The sequence below is a fragment of the Lissotriton vulgaris genome, chromosome 10 (genome assembly GCF_964263255.1).
Source record: "Lissotriton vulgaris chromosome 10, aLisVul1.2, whole genome shotgun sequence".
NCBI classification, from domain to species: domain Eukaryota; kingdom Metazoa; phylum Chordata; class Amphibia; order Caudata; family Salamandridae; genus Lissotriton; species Lissotriton vulgaris.
This window is the reverse complement of record NC_141698.1, coordinates 259,432,197-259,455,875: the sequence shown is the minus strand read 5'-3', so window position 1 is coordinate 259,455,875 and position 23,679 is coordinate 259,432,197. Positions and strand designations below refer to the sequence as shown.

General features: G+C 42.7%; 1 protein-coding gene across 1 annotated transcript in view; it reads left to right on the top strand.

The window, feature by feature from the left end:
* Positions 1-23,679, top strand: part of LOC147685073 (aurora kinase B-A-like) — a 122,766-nt gene that overhangs the window by 44,184 nt on the left and 54,903 nt on the right. The window contains 2 exon segments of the mRNA XM_086940954.1: positions 7,505-7,643; positions 14,083-14,231. Of these exon segments, the coding sequence (XP_086797080.1) occupies positions 7,505-7,643; positions 14,083-14,231 (288 nt within the window).

Below are 23,679 nucleotides of genomic sequence, written 5' to 3'. Positions count from 1 at the left end.
ACGCCGAAACGCGCGTCGAAGAGGACTATTATTGTCCACCACTGTTTTTATGAATTAATGATGTTGTTGTGTATATTTGATTAGATGTTGTATTTTCTTTCATTTTATGTTATGAATTTTAATGTTTTTAACTTGAGTATATATACATAATAAATCTAACATTTTGTTAATTTTTAAAAAAAAATATTTTTCGTGCGCTTCATAATTACCGTTGTCTCCCTAGCGATATTATATTTGAATGAATAGAATTTTTTCACACAGTGGTTCCTTCTCCACCTGTTGACATTCTATCTATACCTCCAAGCACCATGCCGGCTAGCGACTTCTTCCACGATGTTGGTACCAGCAGCTAGGATGCTGGCATTTACACACTGGCAGTGGAGACATGGCACACCATATGGAAGCAGCACCCTTGGACTAGCCATGCTTTCCCGAGCGGGATGTTGCAGTGGAATTGGTGGCCATGTGCAGCCTCTCATAACACACAGGAGCCTCCATCCATCGAAGGCGCCGCCTGAATCCTGGCCGAGCCAGTGGATGGATGCTCCTCATCTTTATTTGTCAGAGCTAGTGATCTTTTGGTTTTCAAGGTAGGTCATACCTGTGGGGAGGCTGCTGTGCTGAGACTGGGCTCCTACAGACCAGTGTTTTTTTTTCATTGAGGAAATGTTGTCCAAAGCCATCTCTGTTCCCATTGCTGAATTGAAGCTGGAGGTTGTGTGAGTGTCGGTGCTGGCGTGTCTGGAGACAGGGCCTCCTATCACTACCACTAAAGCTGACTGATTCAGCCGGCCTATCAGAGGCACTAGTTCATTGAACAATCTCTCCATGTACCTAGATGCGGATCGAGCTGTGATGCAAGAGAGCCACCATTGATTTTTTTTTTTTTTTTTTAGGGTACCCTAACGGATATGACAGTTATATTTCTGCATGCATGCATTATGTCCGTCTGTGGGGGGCATATGCTAGGAGGCCTCATAATGCTTGTTCGGAATTGCTTCCGGTCACTGAATGAGAGAAATCTGCACTATCTTGGCAGCCTGTCTTCAGAGATCCGTCATTCCAACTTCTTGAAAGCAAGGTCGATTCCCTGATCAGCTAGGGTTGATGCTTTTAATGACAAGAGCATCTCCTGTTAACAGATGAACCCGATTGCCATGGAGCAGAGCTCACTCACTTATATCACAAAGATGGTTGCCTTGTATATTTTAAGTTGTCGTGTTCAGTGCACTTAACGTGGGTGGGGCTGAAAGTAATCCATGTGTGTGTACTTTCCTTGCTTTTTGCTCTCTATTTTATCGATTAATTGGCACTTTAACACACAGCCTCACTCTCCTTCAAAAAGAAATACATCGAATTAAACACTTGAAACAACTACTAGTTCAGCTCTCTTATTGCCTATAAGGAGTAGGGCTGTCCACTGATAGCACAATGTGCCCAGGTAAGATGTGCTGGGTTCACTTTGTGTCAGTACAAAGTAATACAAATGTATGTACAAAACAAAAAACACAGGGCATACACCCGAAACTAGGAAATGGCAGCTTCTTCTGGGAACTGCAAATGATAGAAGTAACTCCTGCCACACCCCTCCTGACCAAAGCGCTCTATAAGCTTTTGATCACGGGCAGTCTTTCTTTTATGTTTACTGGCAGGAAGATGTCAGCTTTCTGAGGCAGCTGCCACATCCTTTTTAGTAAAACAGGGCCACAATCTTGTTGTTATTTTAGGTATGTTTCATTTTTTCTGTACGTTAGTTATTTTTAATGGAATATCTTTCATACGTGTTAATATCGAAACATATTAACATTTAGAGTTACCTTTAAACATACAGAACTAAATGTCTTGTTCTAATGGGAGTAATTCACACTAACAGCGGTAACTTTTATCTTTAATCCAAACTCATGTTTGGGAGAAATTGGTGATAAGTGATTGAAATAAACTAACACCGTAAAAAATGTGCATTCAGCATATTTATTTTTTAAAGAATTTTAAATTGCTTTCCAAAAAAAGGATCTATGTTTGGCTTAGTGGATTCATTGTCGGCTGGAGAGCCATCCCTCCAAAGAAGCCCCGTCTTTTTCGGATTTGGGGGCGTGATTTTTTGCATTCTTTAGCCCTGTGACGTCGTCCGTCACTCAGGACAGCAAAACCACGCCCACAAATCCTCAAAATCTGGAAGCTTGTGTCCGCCATTTTTTATCCTTCGCAGTGAAGGTAAGCCTGTGTTTGTTTCCCTCCGTGCCTTCTTCCCCCTGTCTGTTTCCCGCCCCCTGTCTGTTTCCCGCCCCCCTCCCGCTCTCCGTGTATTTTCGCTGTCTGTGTCTGTTTGTGCCTTTTTCCCCCTGTCTGTTTCCCGCTCTCCGTGTATTTGAGCGCCTCGGCTGCTCCTCCTTATTTGTAAGATTTCATCTTCATACCCACATGCATTACCCCCTTTTCGCTTCTTTAATGGCTTTTAGTGACCTCAATATCCTCAGTAGCTCCTCCAGCGCTGATAAATAATTGTTTTACATTCGTACAAGAGCCTTTTCATCCGGACTCCCTGGGAGCTCGGGTCACGCTTCATACGACAATCCTATCCCTCTGGGAATTGACCCCCTTCATATGATCACTTTCGAAGCGACGGAGGAGCCCACCCGCTAAAACGAGAACGCTGTTTACGCGCTAATCGATAGGCGTTTAGAATCTCGGTTCCCGTGAACAGTGTTCCCTGGGTTATGTTTACCTTAAAGTGCAAACTCTTTTTTTAGCTACTGATACTCTACATCAACTGGCCGTTAGCCCATGTATGCAGCTTGACTCTACTACTCCTCCCTATTCGGCTGCCAACAGCTCATATAGGTGTATAGCTTTAAAATAATAGAAATTGCACAGCTCGCAAAATATCTAAAAGGTCTGTACGTGCGTGTGACACAGACAAATGATCAGACATAATCGAGAGATTCGGGTGTTGACTGTACGATGAGAATATATCTCATTTTTAAGCTTCTGTGTAGACTTAAACGTTCGGTGCAACACGTGAACAGAAATTACGTAGTTTATTTTTGTTTCTGAACCGTTCTGAAATTCTTTTTGTGCGCACATTGAAACATGTGTGGGGGTGTGTGTAAATCTACACCATTCATGCAAGTGTGCGCGTCAAATTATATTTAACTCCAAGTGGGTGCACTAAACATCCAACCTGGAAATGCAATCGCCCTTTGGCATAAGTCATATGCTGTGCTTCTATAAGAAAATTAACACTAACAAACGTGTACCAAGCCACTGTTTACTCTTGGGTATTTTGGGTCCTCTCTATATGGTAGTATTCTTATATCCGGAGTCAGTTGCCAGCGCTAATAATCCTGGCATTTGTGGGCTGTGCTCTAGGAATGGTTGCACAGCAGACGCCACCCTCCCAATAGTACACTTCCGTGCTATGTCTCTTTATGAAGGAAGGCACTTCACATACTGACAGGTCCTGCATCAGGCCCACAGTGTTGGTAGTGCAAGTCTGAGCACACTGCTTTCAGCGTAACAAGGAAGAGATGTTAGAATTGACATAAGAGAAGCTAGTAAACTATTTTCTTTTTAGGTGACTGGCAGAAAAAAAAATATGGCTATACCACGCCCATAAATAACACCGATAAGAGGCCGCTGTTCTATGTGTGTTTTTTTCTGTTCATGTTTTGCCTTTTGTGGCATTGTTTGAATTGTTGGCTTGATAGCACTTACCACTTAATATTTTATGCCATTTTAAAAGGGTTTTGGTTTTTCGATTTCCAAGAATTGCTCGCCAGCCTGCGTTCAGGAGGGTTGTGCATAATTTATATTGTCATTGTTCCTGTTATATCTGAGGTAGTGGTGGATGTTACAGCTAGAATAAGGCATCTCCATGGCAATAAAGCCCTCGAAGGGAGGAGGAGAGAGTGCTCTCAAATTCACTACAACACTCTCACTACCTCACAACTTCACTCTCTCTCTCGAACTCACTGCTTCACTCTCTATCTTACTACCTCACACTCTCTCTATATACTACCTCACTATTTCTATCTCACTATCTCTCTCACTATATCACGACACACTCTCTCTAAAGTTCACTACATCACTCTCTCACTACCCCACAACTTCACTCTCTCCAACTCACAACTTCACTCTCTCTAACTCACTACTTCACTCTCTCTATCTCACTACCGCACTCTCTCTCAAATACACTAACTCACTTTCACTCTCTCATACACTACCTCACTCTCTCTAGCTCACTACTTCACAACATCGCTCTGTTTCTATCTCAATACAGCACAACAACTCTCACCCTCACTACCTCATTCTTTCACTACCTTACTCTCTCTATCTCTCACTACCTCACTCTATATCTACTTCACTCTCCCACAAAACAAAAATAACTACATCACTACTCAAATTATATCTATAAAACTATCTCACTCTCTCTCTCACTAACTCTCTCCATAACATCACTCTATTTCGATATCACTCTCACTACCTAACTATAACACAAGTCACTCACTCAAAAAATAACCACAACACTCTCTCGCTGACTCACTCTCTCTCACTAGCTCACAAGTTCACTCTCTCTCTCCAACTCACTACGGCACTCTCTATCTCACTAACTCTCTCTCTTTGTATCTCACTAAGTCACTTTCACTCTCTCTTACACTACCTCAATCCTTCTCTATCTCACTACGTCACATCACTCATTGTTTTTATCTCCCTACCACCAAAAATCACTCTTTCACTAACTCACTCTTTCACTAACTCACTCTCTCACTACCTCACTCTCTCTCTTTCTATCTCACTAAGTCACTTTCACTCTCTTTCACTACCTCACTCTATCTCTCACTACCTCACAAACTCACTCACTGTTTCTATCTCACTACCTCAGAACATCCCTCTACCTCACTCTCTATCTACCTATCTCTCACTACATAACTCTCTACCTCACTATTCCACTCTCTCACTATCTCACTTCTCTCTCTCAAAATATCACTACCTCACTCTCTCACTACCTCACTCTCTAGCTCACAACCTCACTACCTCACTCTTTCTCTCACTAACTCACTTTCACTCTCTTTCACTACCTCTTTCTCTATCTCACTACATCACAACATCACTCTATGCTAATATCTCACTACCTCACATCCCTCTCCCTCACTACCTCACTCTTTACTACCTCACTCTCTCTCTACCTCACTCTCTCTATTTCAATACCTCACTCTCTCTATTTCAATACCTCACTCTCTCTCTATTTCAATACCTCACTCGCTCTCTCTATCTCACTACCTCACTCTCTCTCTCTGCTAATGCAATAGGTATCACATATGCAAAATACAAAGCTAATGCCAATACAAATGACAATGCCATTTATTTAGGGATACAAAAAAGATTAAAAAAATAATTAGCAATTCCAATAGCTCTACCTATAATATTGCCGAGACCATTGCATTGTAAATGCTTGTTCATTCCAGTCTTTCGGCTGTTAGTCCAATGTTCAATCCGGCAGTGTTTGCAGTTGATAACCAGATTCAGACGATGTTTGCAGTTGGTGACCTGGTCAAGGCTTGGTTCTCAAATCATTTTTCACTCAGCTTGATCAAAGCACGGTCATTCAGGTCATTGTTCGATCAGCTTGATCAAAGCTTGGTCATTCAAACCATTGTCCAATCACCCTGATCAAGGCCCAGCAGTCAGACCATTGTCCAGATAACCTGATCACAGTGTCAAGGATGTTTACCAGGCCGGGAAGAGGAGATGGAAAACCAATCATTTACACTGGGCGTGAGTGTCTCAGGGCTTTCTGTCGAACTGCAAAGAACAGGGGTTGGGTGTGCGACAGTTCCTGGGCAGAAATGCAGGCTGCAAGATGGTTTTTGTCGTGTCAGTTAGAATTTCCTCAGGCAGCAGCAGAAACGACCAGGTGGGTCGTTTGGAAGTGTTTGACACGAAATGGCAATAAAAAACAATGGAGTCCCGGTGCACATGATGCCGATCAGAACAACACTTTTCCTCACTCTAGCTAGCGCTTTGAGCAGTGGGCGGGATCGGAAGGGCACGACGTGCCCCTACTTTCATTGAAAAGATTCAGTTCCCCCTACTTTTTCTTTTCAAAACTGTGTCTCAAGACGGCAGAAATAGCAAAGGCATTCAGATAATGCTCGGCTTGCTTTCGTGGACTGCCAGAGAAGGAAAAGGACTGTGTCCGTCTCTTCTCTGGGCAGTAAGGAAGAGAAAATGTCCCTTTGTTTTTTTCTGTGCTGGCAGCTACTCTTCCCCCCCCCCCCCCCCCCCCCCCCCCCCCCCCACCCCCATGCGCTTCCTATTATTCCCTTTCTTTCTGTCTTGCTCCTCACTTAATGAAAACCGTGACTTGAAGAAACTGTTCACAACCTCTTTCATCTTTCATTTAGTTGCTTCCTTGAGAAATGGTTCCAAAAAAGAAAAACACTCTTGCAGGAAATGCCCTTTTTCTGACAGAGAAATAAAAGCTTTAAATATGAAAAATAAACATAGAACTATATAAAGCAAGCCAGAGTGGTGGTCGCAAAGTGGCCAGATTGGTTTTATTCACATCCAAACACATCAGCCTCACTTTACAGAGTTTGCAGTGAAGCGCTACTTATGTTTTCTCCTCTTTCTTTGAACAGCATTGTTGTCCCCAAGTGGGAAGTGCACCATTCCTGGATGTATTGCAATACCTGGTTTATGGGTGGATTGGAAAACAAAATGTGTACCATGGCTCTGTGTTATGGTTGTAAAGCAGGCATTGCAATATCAAGTGACGATTTTCCAAAATTCAAGATGCATCTGGTCTAAACAAGTAAAATGAAAATACATCAACTCAGACTACTTTTTCACTTTCCATGTCTACTGTTAAACCTTCTGATGTAGATATTGAGGGGCTTGCATAAGACGTGTTACCTGAGGTTATAACTAATCCGTATTTAGATAAAAATGACACTTTAACAAGTTCTGCAAAAGATAACGGCATGCTGATAATAGACCAAAGGTAGACAGGCTAACTTATTTAAACAAGCATTGGCATAGCCATTAGGTCTCGCCTTTGGGACCTTTTATAAGTGTTTAGCCATGCAACAGTTGATGTTGTTGTACTAAGGATATTGTGCTGCATAGCTAAATACCTATAAGGTCCCAAAAGTAAGACATATTGGCTATGCCATGGTTTTGTTTTAATTGCCCTTGTTTGATTTGTAGCCTTAACCCATGCCAGTATCCTTAGATAGGTGACCAACTCTACGTCTCCCAAGTAGGAATAATCTATTAAATGTCCTATTTATTCCCCCAATCCCCCCCATTGTGCACCATATTGAGCCAAACCATTGAAATTAAATTGTGCAGTTTGCCTGTGTGGTGTTCGTGACACAGTTCTCAAATATTCACTCTGCTGAAGTACTGCTGCATCAAAATGTGGATGGTGGTACTCTTGTTGATCAATATAAACACATTTTTCCTTCAAGCTGAATTAACATTCTGGAAACCTACTTTACAGGCACCCAAATATCCTTCAGTTCTATAATTATTTCCATGACAAGAAACGAATCTACTTGATGCTGGAGTTTGCTGCCCGGGGTGAGCTGTACAAAGAGCTACAGAGGTGTGGCCGGTTTGATGAACAGAGGAGTGCCACAGTAAGTGTTATAAACTATTCCGCTTTACATGACCGCAAAGATTCATGACATTGGCTGGTGCAGCATTCCTTTTCTCCTTAGCCCATCTAGTTCCTGTATCTTTTTATTGGAATTTTGAAGTCTTGTTAATAGGTGGGCTCTCATTCGGTCCTTATTTGTGTCTGAGTGTATGAGTCTATTCGGCTTATACAGAAGTGGTTTTTGAGAGCGTGAATAGTTCTTAGGGCACCTGTTTAGTATAGACTCTAATCCCCTCCAATCTCTGTATTGGCATTTTCAGTAATAAGAATACAAAATCAAGCACAGTTAAAAACAAAGGCATCTCGCACCTGGACCCTTTAAACCAACCTCCTGCTACAATCTTGACCCTTCCCCTTGCAGTATTATTTTCAGCATTACTTGGATGGCTCCGCCCTGGCCCTCTGTTTGCAAATGACAACGGTGTCTGGTGCACCACAAATATTACCTCTAGTCATCAGTGTCCCCAAATTTTAGACTCATTTTCAAGGCTAGCCTGGCCTTCATAGACCACCGTTTAGGATAGTAAGCACCAGTCCATTTGTGTTTCCAATCTTCTAACTGGGGTACTTGACCCCATTCGTCCCCGCCAAACACACAGCAGGGCAATATTCCCTTTTGCTATAACTAACCCCAACGTTAGCCATATACGTTCCATATGGAGCATGTCTGTTTGCTCCCAAATATCCAGGAGACGCCATTTTGTTGTTGGGGTGAGAAAGGATCCACTTTGTAAAGAAAATCAATTACAGCCATGTTATTATTAACATTCCCAAATCGTGTGTTAAAAGGTACCCACTTGGCCACAACCCCATCTGCAATTGACACTTGTCCTACCCATCTTGAAAAACAACATAGTCGTGGGATAATACGAACAGTAAAGGATTTTTAAATGTACTAGGTGGAAACCTGAATGTATGGCCATTTCTTTAGGAGCAATAGTGTGCGCACTTGTCAGGACTTCAGGAGTGTTCTGCAGTATTTTCTTATGTCAGTGGTGTGGCCTTGCGTGGTAGCAAGTATTTGTCAAGGAGCCTGTCGTGTAGTGGTGAGACCTCTGGTTGTACTGTTCCTCTTGGCAGCGCCACCCACAGTGAATGTCTGACCTGCAGATATTTCTCACTAGGTGATAAATGCTAATCTTGCTGTAAGTCTGTAAAGGGAACAGCAACATCGTATTACCATAAGCCCACCATTCTGGAGATACCACTATGGTCCCACTTATCAAAGCCAGGGAGGCATCCCAATGTTCCCAAAACTGCTGTGTCCCAAAGGGGCATGTCCTTTGATCTAACCCCTCCAGACCAGGGTTGAGTGGCTGTGTGCCAAATATCAACCACTATTACTGTCATTACCTTAAGTTTCAAAAACCTAGGAGATCCGTAGAGAGCCCTTAGATAACCTGTCCCCTCATTGCAGCCCTAGCTTTGTCCATTTGGTATGCTGGCTCATTGGGGCGGGGCGCAAAGACACAGCTATTTTGGGGGTGGGGGGGTATTGATAGTGGACGGTTGCACTGCCTAGTAGTACTTTTGCATGTCCAGCAAGGCCACTTCACCATCGTACCAACCCAGTGTCAATTTATGTTGCACAATTTGCACTGGGCAGCCACCCCACAACAGCAGCGTTTCGATTTTCCTTTCTATGGCCTGAAAGTGTGATCTGTGCGTTGGGTAGGACGTGTTTTGAAAAACTTATTGGGGAAAAAAAAGCGGAAAGGACATTCATATTAAACGGAGCAGCCCTACCCAGGAGGGATCTCCAATGTTGGCCATCCCGTTTTTAATTTTTCAAGAGGTGGCCTCAGGTACTCATTTAAAAAAAGAAAATATATATATATATATATATATATGTATATGTCTGACTCCGAGTCCAAGGTAACGGAAGCCATCTGTAACCTATTCTGATGTGCAATCGGGGCAAACTTTGTGGTAGCCCTTCCAGGTTGTAAATTTGTGTTATGCCAATTTATCGGTTACCCTGAGTAGCGGCCAAATATATGAAATATCTTCATTAACCGGTCTAGTGTAAGCTTTGGATCTGTCACACAGCAGCATATCGTCCGCATATCAGGATATTTTATTTTCCACTGCTGGCTCACGACCAATGGGTACTGCCTTAATCAAGACGCCATGGGTTCCAATGCAAGCGCAAATATCAAAAGCGACATGGGGCAACCCTGCCGTGTACCACGTCACAATTGTAAGACTCTGGACATTTACCCTCACTTGCACAAGTGGGTCAGCATATGGAAGTCCTACTCCTTTTACAACACTCGGGCCACAGCCCGTTCTAGCCAGCACCTCAAACATATATGCCCATTCAACTGAGTCAAATGCCATACGGGCATTTAACGAGAATACTAGTTTGTGCACCTGCAGTTGAGAAGCCCTGCTCAGCACGTTATGGAGAGGTCTCCTTTTTAGTGTGATGCTACGATGAGGCATAAAGCCTGATTGGTCTGGGTGTACCAAGCCAATATCACCTTGGTGAGACAGGTGGCCAGAATCTTGGCCTCTGCATTGAGGAGGGCTATAGGTCTATAGGAGGAACAGTCCTCGGGCGACTTCCCATCCTTCAAGATTGTTATAATGGTAACCAGACGTTGGTATTGGGCTGCGCACCAAACCAGCGACTCTACGAATATCTTCTGGAAATATGGTGCTAGTTTTTGCGTCACTCGATGGTATAATTCGATCTGCAGTTCGTTGGGCCAGCCGACTTGCCAGTGGACAATTTCTGCATCCCTGTTATCTCCTCGGTTGTGATCTCCTCTTCGAGGAGCTCTCGATCTGGGGTAGATTAAGATGGCAGTTGTATGTTAGCAAACTCCAGCGATTCCTCCGCGGTGGCAGACACCGTGGGAAATTCTAATTGATCTTGAGTGATTAAGGATACCAAAGATTGAGTAAAACAGTGCGTTGTGTGGTCCTTCCCCATCCGGCCCACATGGAGTGATCTGTGATGCCCTGTGCCAGATGAGTGTCTGAGAAGAGGTGTATGTGAATTGTAAGTCAACAGGTAATCTATGCAGGAGAGATTTTGTTTGCCCCAGAATGAAAGGTGAATTTCTGCTCGTAGGGGTTGTTGGCCCACCATAAATCAGCCAACCCAAGTGCCTAAAGAAAATCCGCTAGTGAACGTCATGACAAGAGTGTTTGTTTGGGAGGCCGACGGTCATGTTCGTCGCTCAACGCTAGATTAAAGTTTGCCCATTATCAATTTTCCATCTGGTCATTTGAGTAGGAGGGAGCCCAGGTCAGGAAACGGGACTTCTGAGTTATACAGAGCAGATGTTGACTGTTTATTTAGACCAAGTTTAATAAAGGTCAGCTCCTAATATACAAAAAAAACATTGGATTGTGGAGTCATAAGAAAAACATCAGCCCAAGTACAAATAGGACAATAAAAACATATCACACCGTTCATTCACTCTATCAATCATACACATACTCTCTATCAAACAAACCATATATTCTCACTCAATAAAGCATCAGAAACGGCATACAGTGGAAGAAAAAGCGCCGACCCGCGTTTCGGAAACAGTTATTTAGAAAATTCCTTCATCAGGGCGCATGTATTTAATCCATGGATCTGAGCGGTCTTGTAAAATCCAAATTCATAGCATATGATCAGTATAAAAATCGGTTCACAGTCTCAATTATGGGCTGACAAAGCATATCTCTGCGTATGCTGTTGCTGACCTATATTTGGTAGACATTAAGGTCCAAAAACTGTTCCAAATGAAGAGTATCTTGAGGGAGGTGGCAGGCTGATAACAGAGTTACTATTGCCTTAAATATCTGTGGCTGTAGACTCGAAGAAATCATATCCCGGAATGTTGCCAATGAAAATAGTCGGGTCAACAGACTAGTGGGGTAAAGAAAGTCTCCTCCTGGTAACATGAAGCAGTTTGCTCGATATAGAGAGTAATGATGCTTCGCCGGCGCTTCCCCGTTCCCAGCAGCACTATGTCCTTTTCTATTTGAAAGCGCATGGGGCACATCAATCCCACAGCCGGCGGCCTCCGCACGCGTCCATAGTCGGGATAACTATTTTTGGTTGAATTGCATTGTATGGTCCTTTATCCTTTGGGGAAGCTCCCTTTCATGTTTATCTGGTGTCATGACATTGTGCGGGTAAGTTTTTTGCCATCTGTTCCCTTGTTGTGTGTCTGTTCCCTCGTGCTTTCCGCCCCCCTTGTGCTTGCTATCCTGCCCCCTCGTTGCTTGTTACTACTTGTATCCACATTAGTAGATACCAGGGTTCTCGAGTTGCCCATTGAATATTGTTTTTTATGTTCTTGCATTCTCTCTGCATTCTTGGACATCTAAACATACAATTATCATAATGGTGAAGTCACGGAAAAATAACAAAAGCTCAACAGTTACTAATCTTTTATGTAGGACAATTTCAATAACAAATGAAATACTCTGTCAAGTCGTAAATATCGCCATGTGAAAATTTGACTTACTTTCTAGACAGTGGAAAGATTGAAGTCTATGCTTTTGTGAACATGTTCGTTCGAAATAAATAACTGCTGCAGCTAGGACGGATAAACCTCTGCTCACTAATAAACTACATGCCCCAGAAACCTCAGCGGTGACAGAACAGCTGAGCCCTGCGTGTGGTGCCGGTGGTGTACGTCACGTGGTGGGAGATGCGGAAGTGACGCATCGAAGGTGCTGTGTAGCAGATCCAGCCTGTCATTTCTGATGTCAGCAGAAGAGTCGTAGCGGAGTTGTACGGGTAGAAGAACACAAAGAGCGTGTGGTACTGAGGCAGCGGGGAGTGCAGAGCATCCTCCCCAAGACGTTAGTAGGGTATGAGGGAAACCCCGAGAGTCGCTAGTTTGTAGCCCAATCTGTTAAGTTCTTTTAAAGGGGTTTCCTTTCAAATGAGTCTCATAGTAGGACTACATCTGCCCTCTCGGGTACTTCGACTTGGTGAACATTGTTGCACCTTGAGCTTATGATGTTGAGATGAACACCCAATTCAGAGGAAAGTCATTTTGAACCCCCAATAAATTGTATGCCAGTTTTTTACACCTTATTTTTATTATGAAAGCGTTTGAAGCATTTAGTATGATTTGTGATGTTTCGTGGCCTCCTAAAACACCTGTTTGCTTTGTGTATGGCTAGATGATAGTGATGTTTGTAAAAAATGTCTTTTCCTGAAATAATATAGATTGTTAGCAGTACTACTGTGCTCTGAGCATAAATGGAAGTATGTAGTGAAATCGGAGGATGTAATGGATACCATTCTCCTGTAATGCCTATCTCGGTTTAATGAAAATGCAATAAAGTTTGTGTTAGTTGTGAAATTTGAGGATGTGTAGAAATGATCAATTAATGCATACTGTAACTTTTGAATGTCCTTGTTGATGTATTCAACTGTAACTCCCCTGTCCTAGTGATTTTTAGGATGTGTAGAAATGATCAATTAATGCATACTGTAACTTTTGAATGTGCTTGTTGATGTATTCAACTGTAACTCCCCTGTCCTAGTGATTTTTAGGATGTGTAGAAATGATCAATTAATGCATACTGTAACTTTTGAATGTGCTTGTTGATGTATTCAACTGTAACTCCCCTGTCCTAGTGATTTTTAGGTCGAGGACCATAGGCTGCGCTTGCGCAGTCTCGGTCGCGAATTAATGTTTTCTAGAGTGGGGCTTGAACCTGCCCCTCTTCTCCATTGGCTGGCTTCCTAAACGGAGGCCAGCCATTGGAGGAGAGGGGCCTCACTCTGTTCAAGCCCAGTCTTTTTCCGATTCGGGGGCGTCTTATTTTTTAGCTTCTTTCTTGTTCTTCCTCTCCTCTTCCTATTGGCTAGTATTTTACCTTCAGCCAATGGAAAGAGGAGAGAAAGAAAACCACGCAACCGAATCAGAAAATTATGCTGCTATCTCCGAGGCATTTCTGCCTCGCCTCTGAGAAAGATTGTGTGGGGGGGCTCTGTGTGTGTGTGGGGGGGGGCTCTGTGTGTGTGTGGGGGGGGGCACTGTCTGTGTGGGTGCAAACTCAATAGGTCTTGCATTTGCGAGAGATTAAGCTATTGGCAGTGTAAATGGCAATGCCATTTTTTTTTTCTAGAGGGGTGTGGAGTGGTTAGATGCAGAGCCTCAACGCAAAGCTGCAACCCCCATAGTTTTGGCATTGTAGCACATTCTCTTTTTGCACACCTATTTGTGTGGGTCTGTTAAAGCCTGATTGGAGAAACATTGTTTTATACGTTTTTGATAGTGTGAGTTGAGAATTTGTATAGTGTTTAGATTATAAATAGCATTATGTGAGTTAGTGTTGAAGTAAAGCAAATTTGTATAGTAGAATGTTTGCTCCCGTTTGTCCATGATAACGCTGCTTTAGCAGGTTTCTAATTTCTACCTGCCTTTTTTGTTTTGTTTTTTCATTTATGGTAGTACATGGAGGAACTTGCAGATGCCCTAATATACTGTCACAACAAGAAAGTCATTCACAGAGACATAAAGCCGGAAAACCTGCTGATGGGTTACAAGGGCGAGTTGAAGATTGCAGATTTTGGCTGGTCGGTCCATGCACCTTCACTTAGGTAACCTGAATTGGAGTACAGTACTTTTTTTACTTTAGCCATCCACTGATTGACTGTAATATGCTCTGCACTGTTTGGTGACGTAAGCCGTACAGATGGGCTTTTTTTTCCTTCTCCTAATGCTCTATTGTAATTTTGAGTGAAAGTATCTTAGTTCGGCCAGGTTTAGTCCTAAATAGGTACAACCTTCCTCAGCTAAGTATCCAAATGAGCACATTCATTCAAAAATTGACACTTATCTGGGCATTGCTGTGTGCCCTTGCATGTGGTGTAATAATGGGACTCAGGGTTTACTTTTATGAATTGTTTAACCAGTTATCCAAGAGTGACCACATTTGTGTGTTCTGTTCATTAAATCATTGCCTGTCCAGTGTGTGTGCGTGTATGTATATGTATATGTGTATGTGTGTGTGTGTATGTATATGTGTGTGTATATATATATATATATATCACATTCTAGCCATTCTGTATGTAAAAGTGCCCATGCCTTAACCCAGTACTTACAGATTTCTCTTCTGGCCAGCAACATGGAGAACAGAAGTTCACTTAAAGGAAAAAAATGTTCATCCCCTTTCTCTCTACTTTAGTGACTATACCAAAGATAAGATTCAGACCTACCACCATCTTCTGCCTCTGTATTTCTAATACAGTATTACCATTTTGCCAGTATGTTTGGCTCTTCGAGCAGTTGGCAAACATATGCACATAATCCACATCGTTACCACAACATTTGGGGTTTTTGTTCTCTCTGCCTTGATTTTTGCCAACCTTACCGGAGTACAAGAGACACTGTAGAGTGAAAAGTGTTTTTCCTTAAAGAAGAGTATTTCACTGAATGTAAGTTTTATCTGGTTCTCGTAGGTAAGCATTTGTTCCATACTTGCATTGGCGATTTCTGAGCCTCTTCTGGCGACTACTAGAAGTTTCCTTAGCACCTCTCCACTTTGTTTCCTAGGTGCTGTCCTGAAAATCTATGCCAGATGGAGTTGTTTCTTGATTAATGTCTTGATTTGTCTTAAACCAGTCTAGGAACTGATAATTTTTAAATCTCGATCTTTTCTCATTCAAGGCATTCCAATAAATTAATTCTTCTCCTGCCATTAGATCTCCCCATTTATATATATATATATATCTCACACTTACCTTGAGGGAAGAGTTAATCGGTCTTTTATACATTCTGTTGTCCCTGGTGAGTCCCAAATTGTTGCCAATTTACTATAAGTGGTATTCATTACTGACCTAAGTTTAACTGCAGATAGTAGTAACTTCAGGTGCTCTTCCCTAAATTATTTAGTGCTCTAAACTCTTATAGAAAAGGGTTTTCACATAGATGCTCATCATTAATTATAGGATCTAACCAATTGTTTGATCGGGTTTAGTTAAAAGCGTTAAAGCCCAACAATACTACTGAAACTCTAGAGCAGTTAGTCCTCCCACCTTCACTCAAGGGCTTTTTTTCCCCTCGTCCTCCAATAGATGTTGACTGCTTTCAATGCCCAAATGCCAACTATAATCTTGACCTGTAATGTTCCTATCAATATAAAGGCATATTGTTACACAATAAGTGGAATTTGGGCAGAACAATCCTATTTGGGTATTACAGTTCACCTGATCAAATGCCTTCATAGCGTCAAATGTTAAAATGACTAAAGGTGTTGTAAATATTGTTGCCTTATCTATAGATCCTATAGAGAGTGTGCCACCTCGTACATATTCCTACCTGTGAGAAAGCCTATGCTATTGATGTACTGTGTTTAATTGTTGCATAGTCTCCTTGCTAAAATGTTAGAAAATATTTCATCATCTGAATCCAAGAGCGAGATTAGTCTATGATTCATATTCCATTGGTACTTTATTAGGTTTTAGGATGTAGTTATAACTGCCGCCTTCCAGGTGGGCGGTATTAGCATTCCTCCTAACACGATTTGTAGGAACCAGCCTCTTTTATGTAGTGGACCAAAAAGAGGCACACTAGAGTTCAGGCAAAGGCAAACCCCATAGGAATTAGAGGCACAAATGACACCTCAAATGCTCTTATGGTGGTGTGGGTGAGCAGTTGGGCATATCAGAGGCTAGTGCTAAGCTATATTACACACACAATGGCAGTGAGACTACACTCCAAGAAATTTGACACCATTTAAAAATAACACCCACTTTTATGTAAATTTAGATACCAAGGTCACCAGAATCGGGTAAGTATTTTTCGAGATTAATTTTTACAGTTTGTAAAAGTTGACAGGGCAGTTTTTGGGTGCTGTAATTTTATCACATGGGGGAAAACATGTTCTGCACGCGGACACTTAACATCGGCTTGCGGCATTGTTCTTCTGGACTTGAGAGGAGTATGGGGGAGGGTTCAAGGCCACATCAGCAGGTCTCCTCTGGAGGCTCTTTGGCGTATGGTGCAGAGAGGTGTGTTACGGCGTCTGTGTCCATTCACTTCAATAGGAGAACTGTCCAGTTGCAAAGAGGCTGCAAGCTGTGACTGGGGGACCAGTCTGGTAAAACCCACAGGGGGGCGCAACCCTTGAGATCCACTGTCACTTAGGGACACAGTTGGTCCACTTCTCCTTAGGCTGTGGGGTTCGGGTGCCGTGGTGTCTGTTGGCGTTTTGGTCCTGTATTGGAGTCACCCGCGGTAGGAGAGGGCCTGCAGAAAAAGGCTGCAGGAGGAGAACTCTAGTCCATTCTGGGCAGGTCTAGCTCTTGTGGGTCTGAGGAACTTGTTGGCACAGTCACCTCCCTTGGACTTGGGCTCTGGAGCAAGGGTGATTTGAGGCGTTGGGTGGAGGTGATCGCAGACTCACTCTTGGTCTTTCTACTGCAAAGGGTCAAACGGGAAAGCTGGGCCACACCATGTGGGTCTCATCGTTTGTGAAGTCCCTCGACGTTCAAGACGGTCTTTCTTGGTGTCCGGATTGGACACAAAAAGCCTTTCCTGCTGCAAGTAGTCGATACCCCAGATATTGGTGGTGGTCGGCTCTGGTCAGTCCTGGCATCCCCACACTTGGAGGGAGGATGCTTCATCGCTAGTCCCCATAGGGAGCTACTTCTCCGTGGTGTTCTCAGTTTCACCCATGGTCTCCTCAATGTTAAGATGGCCTCCCTGCTCACTTGCAACATCTAGTAATAGAACTATACATCACAGGGGCATATCTGCTCATACAGATATGTCCTCACATAAAATATAATTCACCCTGCCGTCGGGCTCAAAGGCCTGCTGTAGGGGCGACTTGCATATATCAGATGGGGTGACTTTTGCATGACACTCAGTGCGTGATGTTATGTTTTCACTCCTAGTTTGTACCATGCCATGCAGCCTAGCCTGCAAGGGCTGTCTTTTTGGAATTTGTCGGCAAGTCCTTTTAGGGTGGTATAAGAGATGCTGCAGCAGTTAGTGACACTCCTTAGTACTCTTGCCCTATATACCTGGGGTACGATTTACTAGGGACTTACGAGGTGCTTCAGTCCTTTGCCCATTATAGCATAATTAGACAACACCTTATTTTAGGGGAGGGGCAGTGACATTGAGGTCTGGTTAGCAGGCCTCAGTGGTGCACTGTCAGTTGAAAATCGGCATCTAGTAGCTAAAAAGGAGGTGAAATGGGTTGGGTCGGAGTAACTGCCACAAAAGCCCAGTTTACTACACGATTGCATTAAATAGTTTACGCCATACCAGAATTGTTTTCCGCTAATTTCTGATATACCTAATGTGGGATATTATCTGGACCAGATACCTTTCCTAACTTGGAGCTCCCGATTTCCCCCGCCCCCCCCCCCCCCCCCCCAATTTCTCGATCCATGCTTATTGATTCTTCTGGGTCCAAACTTGGAAGGGGCACTCTAGTGAGTCCTCTATTAACATCTTCCCATTTCATATCATTTGCGTAAAGCCCTTGATAGAACATAAATAAGGCTTCCTCAATCCTTGTTTTATCCACTTGTGTTAATCCGGGTTCTTAATCGTATATCTTATTTATATCTTTCTGGACTCTATCTGCTCTTGCTTTCCATTCCAAATGTTTGCCACATTTCTTTCATATTCAAAGTTTGCCAATTTCTCCTCATGTTGTCTATTCCCTGGGACTTTAACAGGGTTTCAGTATGCTTATCTTCTCCAATTGTTCAAATTATTGTTTCTCCATTCTGTTCTTGTCACATGATAGAACTACGCCTTCCTCTCTGTAAAGTCTTGTGTCCCTTAGATCATATTTAAAGGAGCTGATCCCAGGTTATGCTGAAATAACTCCTTTGTGTCCCTTTGTATTAGTTTGCATAACAGCCTCCTCCAATAAAATCTTTTTGTTCTATGTCCACTTGGGAATACATTTAGCTCTAGGGACATTGCTTTCTAAATACATGGGGAATGATGTGAGGTTTATTGGCCTATAATTTAACAATCTACTGCAGTGGTTCCCAAATTTTTGACTCCTGAGGACCCCCCAGTAAGTTGCTACTGGAAGCCAGGGACCCCCAAGCTATTCGTACGATTTTAAATTTCAAATATTAAAGCAGTAATTCTTGCAAAAAGTCTAAAGATTTAAATGGATGGTTGGTGTTGCACCTCGGTGACTAACTTTCTAAAGTTTGCTTTTATTTCGCCGTACAAGGCTCCTGCTCCTGCCAAGGCCGTACTGGAAACCCAAAGTAGCCCTGGCAAATGTTGTCAGACCAGATCCTGTACTGTGTGCACCAAATGCTGCGAGTGAGCCTGACCACTACAAAGAGAGCTTTCCCATCCCCCCCACCTCCAAGAAAATTAGAGAAATTGTGCATTTGTTTTTATATATTGAATTGTATTGGCTTTTAAAGCATAGGGAATGATGACCTTACTGTACCAGGATACCATTTTTGTTGGGGCTCTTCAATGATTACCTTACTATCGCCCTCCAACAGTGCCTCTTATCTCTCTATAGCCCCTCTGTCACATGTATTGCATCTGTTTTATAGCATCATACCAGTCTAGGGCAGAAACAATGAATCATACATGTGTATATTAGTGTGTAGAAAATGTTACATAAGGCAGAGGGGACTTCAAGGTGTAGTATTCACATCTCTATACTGGTAGGCCTTTTTTAAGAGTGCTTGGTCTGGGGAAGCACAAACTCAGGATTCAGAACATAACACAGTGGTTTGCATTGACGTAATAAGAATTTATTTCTCCAAATAAACCTTTATTAGCAGCGCCCGGATAATGGAAGAGTGAGAGAGAACATAACTTACTAACTTGTACCATGCAGTTTGAATGCAGCTCTTTGATGGCAGTTCATAGTTCACTGTGCTAGTTTACGATTGTAACTTATGAACTGCACAGTAACAGAAGCTCTGTGACAAAAGCAGTAACCCTCTGAGCTATGCACGTAAAATATTGTGTTTTTTTAAATGCATGATACATGTTCTTTGCAGCAGGCATATTAAACCTCTGGGCTTCCTTAGGAGTCAAAGCTGCCACTAGCGACAACTCCCATCTCTCTCCCGCAGGTACATTAATCACGGATGTTATCTTGACACTTTTATTGTTTTGAAAACTGCTGATTATACAAGGAACCTCGTAGTGCTTTTAAAATTGCTGCCTACGGACCCCCTGCAAATGTCACAGACCCCAGTTTGGGAACTCATTACTACATATTTCCATGGAGTTAAACCTGTTAAAAAGCTATCTCTCCAAGATTATCCAGAGTCAAAAAGCAGCACAAAATCTCCACAATAAGCGCAACACAAACCCACTGCAGCTATCAAATAGGATTTACAGGCCACGTACCTTCCTTAGATATCTGTCTGACACTGAAATCCAAAACCTACTAATCATACGATAGGTCTTCAACCTCCCTGACAAATTAAGTGACCAGAAGAATTAGGTGTTACCAATTAATTTCAACAGAATCACGCATACAAAGCTCAGAAAACCAAACTATAATAACCTGAAAGAAGTAACGCTAAGCCCAGAGGAGCCAGACTACAGCACCGATATAGAAAACCCTAAAAAAAAATCTCATGCCTACTTATCAACTGCCGTTCAGCAATGAAACATGCCGCTGACATTGCAGACCTAATCTTGAATCTAGATGCTGACGTGGCTATCCTAACAAACATGGCTATCAATCATCCTCCCTATGCCTAGACAGGCTGGTACCTCTGAACTATAACATTGTACGACTAGATAGACTAATCAAAACGGGAGGAGTAGTGGCATGTATCCACAGATCAAACTTCACCATTTCTAAAGCTATTGCAGACCCTATAGACTCATGTGAATACCTGAGACTCACAGCACGATTCACAAACAACCAAGTATACAAACTACATGCATTCTATCAACCCTCCAGGCAAAAACCTAACTAACTCATAACCTCACTCCAATGATATTTTCCTATGAGACTTCAATCTTCACTGCAACGACATCCAAGATAATCAGGTCAACATTCTGAAAGAATTCCTAGCCAATCACTCACTAGTTCAAGCATGTGCCCTACCAACCCACTCTAAAGGAGCTGCATTAGACTGGATCATCTCCAAAGAAAATGCGATCCAAGAAATCTCAATCGCCCCTTGCGACTGGTCTAATCACCACTACATCACCTTCCAAATATCAGCCAAAAAAGATAAAACACTATTGCAACCAATCAAACCCAAACATTGGGAGAAAGACACTAGAAATCTGAACCCGGGGATTCTAAAAATACAAGTCAAGAAAGAACTCCAACCCCCTTCAGAATTAACGGTCGTCAACGAACTAACAGATCACTACAATCAGACGATAGCTAAAATAATTGACGACATTGCCCCGCTAAAACTTAAAAGAATACAGATCAAAGATAAAAATCCTTGGTTCAACAGATAGCTTAATGAAGAAAGACAAACTCAGAATAACAGAACGAAAATGGAGACACACTGTAATCCCCCCACTTAAGTCTAGTCTAGTCTGGATATTTGTATTGCACAACATATCGCATCCCAAGGGAGTCTCATGGCGCATGCGGACGATCCTGAGCAGGGAGAATGAGCCAGAAGATGGAGTTAGCAGAAGAGCCATGTTTTCAATTTTTTGCGGAAGCTCATAAGTTCCGTTGTTGTGCGTAGGCTTAGAGGAAGTTTGTTCCATAGGGATGGTGCCATGAAAGAGAAGGCATGACCGCCATTTCTGGCAGTTTGAACTCTGAGCGGCGTGAGCTGTGACTTAGTGCTTGATCTCAGCTGTCGACCAGGCCGGTACCATGTCAATTTCTGAGTCCAGTATTTTGGTCCTAGACCGTACATGTGTTTATGAACTAGACACATGGTTTTGAAAATGGTTCTTTTTCTTACTGGGAGCCAATGTAGGATTCTTAGGCATGGCAAAGAGGGGGATCGTCTGGGTAGATCTAGAATCAGACGAGCAGCTGTATTTTGTACAACTTGCAGTTTCCTAATATGGCACTAGTTTATGGCGAGGAGGAGTGAATTGCCATAGTCTAGCCTATTTACTATGAGGCCCTGAACCAGAATTCTGCGTGCTTCGGTTGGTATCCATTTAAAGACCTTGCGTAGACTCCGCATAATTCCGAAGCAGGTGCCCACCGTATGATTTACATGGTCCTTCATGGATAACTTGTTGTCCATGCGGAACCCTAAATTGCGGACTGATTCTTTTGGGACGGGACACTCCCCTAGTTCCGAAGGCCACCAATCTTGGGTCCAGTGTTCACTTGCTCGACCAAATAGCATGACTTCAGATTTGGTGCCATTCAGCTGGAGATGGTTTTGGCCCATCCAGTTTTTTACCTCTACCATACACATTTTAAATAGCCTTTTAGTGTCGTTTGCGTCAGGGCCAACTGTAACCAATATTTGCGTATCATCCGCGTATGATAACACGTCAAATCCGCATGCCCTGATCACTTTGGCAAGGGGGGCCATATAAACGTTAAAAAGTGAAGGGCTCAAAATAGTGCCTTGAGGCACACCTCTTATGATGGGCCGAGTACTGGCTAGAGTATTGTCTACTTGTAATGTGGTTGTTCGGTTAGTCAAGTAACTGACAAACCATTTTAGAACCTGCCCTCTGACACCACACTCCCACAGTCTTCTAATCAAGATCTGGTGGGAGATGGTGTCAAAGGCAGCCGACAGATCTAAAAGCACAAGAATAGAGGATTGACGTTTGTCAAGAGCAAGCCTAATGTTGTCGGCAACTTCGATCAGTGCTGTTTCCGTGCTGTGGGCAGCCCGGAAACCTGACTGTGAGGGATCGAGTAAGTTGTTCATCTCCAAGTAGTTTACCAGTTGTTCATTTACAAATGCTTCCAACACTTTCCCTGAATATGGCAACAAGGAAATGGGGCGATTGTTTAAAAAAGCATTTGCATCAGCGCCAGATTTTTTTAATATGGGTTTGACTCTTGCCGCCTTCCAAATTTTTGGGAATTCCACTTCTTTCAGGGATTTGTTTAAGAGGCCGGAAAGAGAGTCTACTAGCGCTGGGGCAAGGGTGGCAAATAGCTTGGAGGTTAACTGGTCACTAGGGGAGCCTGATTTAATTTTACGTCCTAGTAGCATAGTTTTTTCGTTGTCCAACAAATCGAAAGTGGCCCATCTCGGGGAAGAGTCATTTGTATATACAGATTCTTTCGTATGTGGATCCTGTTCTAAATATTGGAGGGATGTATTATCCATTTCGAAGGATTTGCATATATTTATGATTTTATCATCTAAGAATTTGGAAAGGTCTTCCGTCCATTCTTCGGTTTTTGGTGTTGATTGTGGACTTTTAAAGGAAGTAAATTCCTTTAAGATGTGGTGAAGCTCCTTAGACGAGTTCTCAGCTTCGGTTATTCGTTCGGCTATGTGTGTTCTTTTTGCTGTTTTTTATTTCCCTCATATATTTGGTGTGTACACTCACCACTCGCAATAACCAGAAAAACCTACAATAAAAGCGTACTTAGATCAAAAAAATATTTTTTTAGAAATGAACTTGAACAGACCAAGGAAACTCTTCGATTTGCTAAAAGATCAATCAAACAAATTAGCCAAATCTTCTATACTGACATCGAAATCAGACCTGAACTGTGACGATTTTTCAACATTATTTAATATTTATTTAGGAGTTTTGTTTAGCGCTAGCTGGACCCAAGGGTATCGGAGCGCTGCACAGCAAATACAATAATGTGCAAACAGATGATAAAGGAGAAAAGTGGAACATGGGGGTTAGGGAAGGGAGCAAGAATACGGGCGAAGTGGCAGAGGAGAGGAGGGTGCAAGCCAAAAGTCTGATCATCCGAGCGCATTAGACATTTAAACCGTTTATACACCGTTTTCTTGATCAGAGTCAGTCTTCCGTCTCGAAATTTGGGTAAGATGGGAGTGTCTGCTATGGAGCTACCTGGGCTCTGTCAGTTCGCTCGAGAGCGGTCGAGGAAGAGGGCTTTGAGTAGGCTCTTGAATTTAGGAAACAAGGGGGTTGTTCTGATGT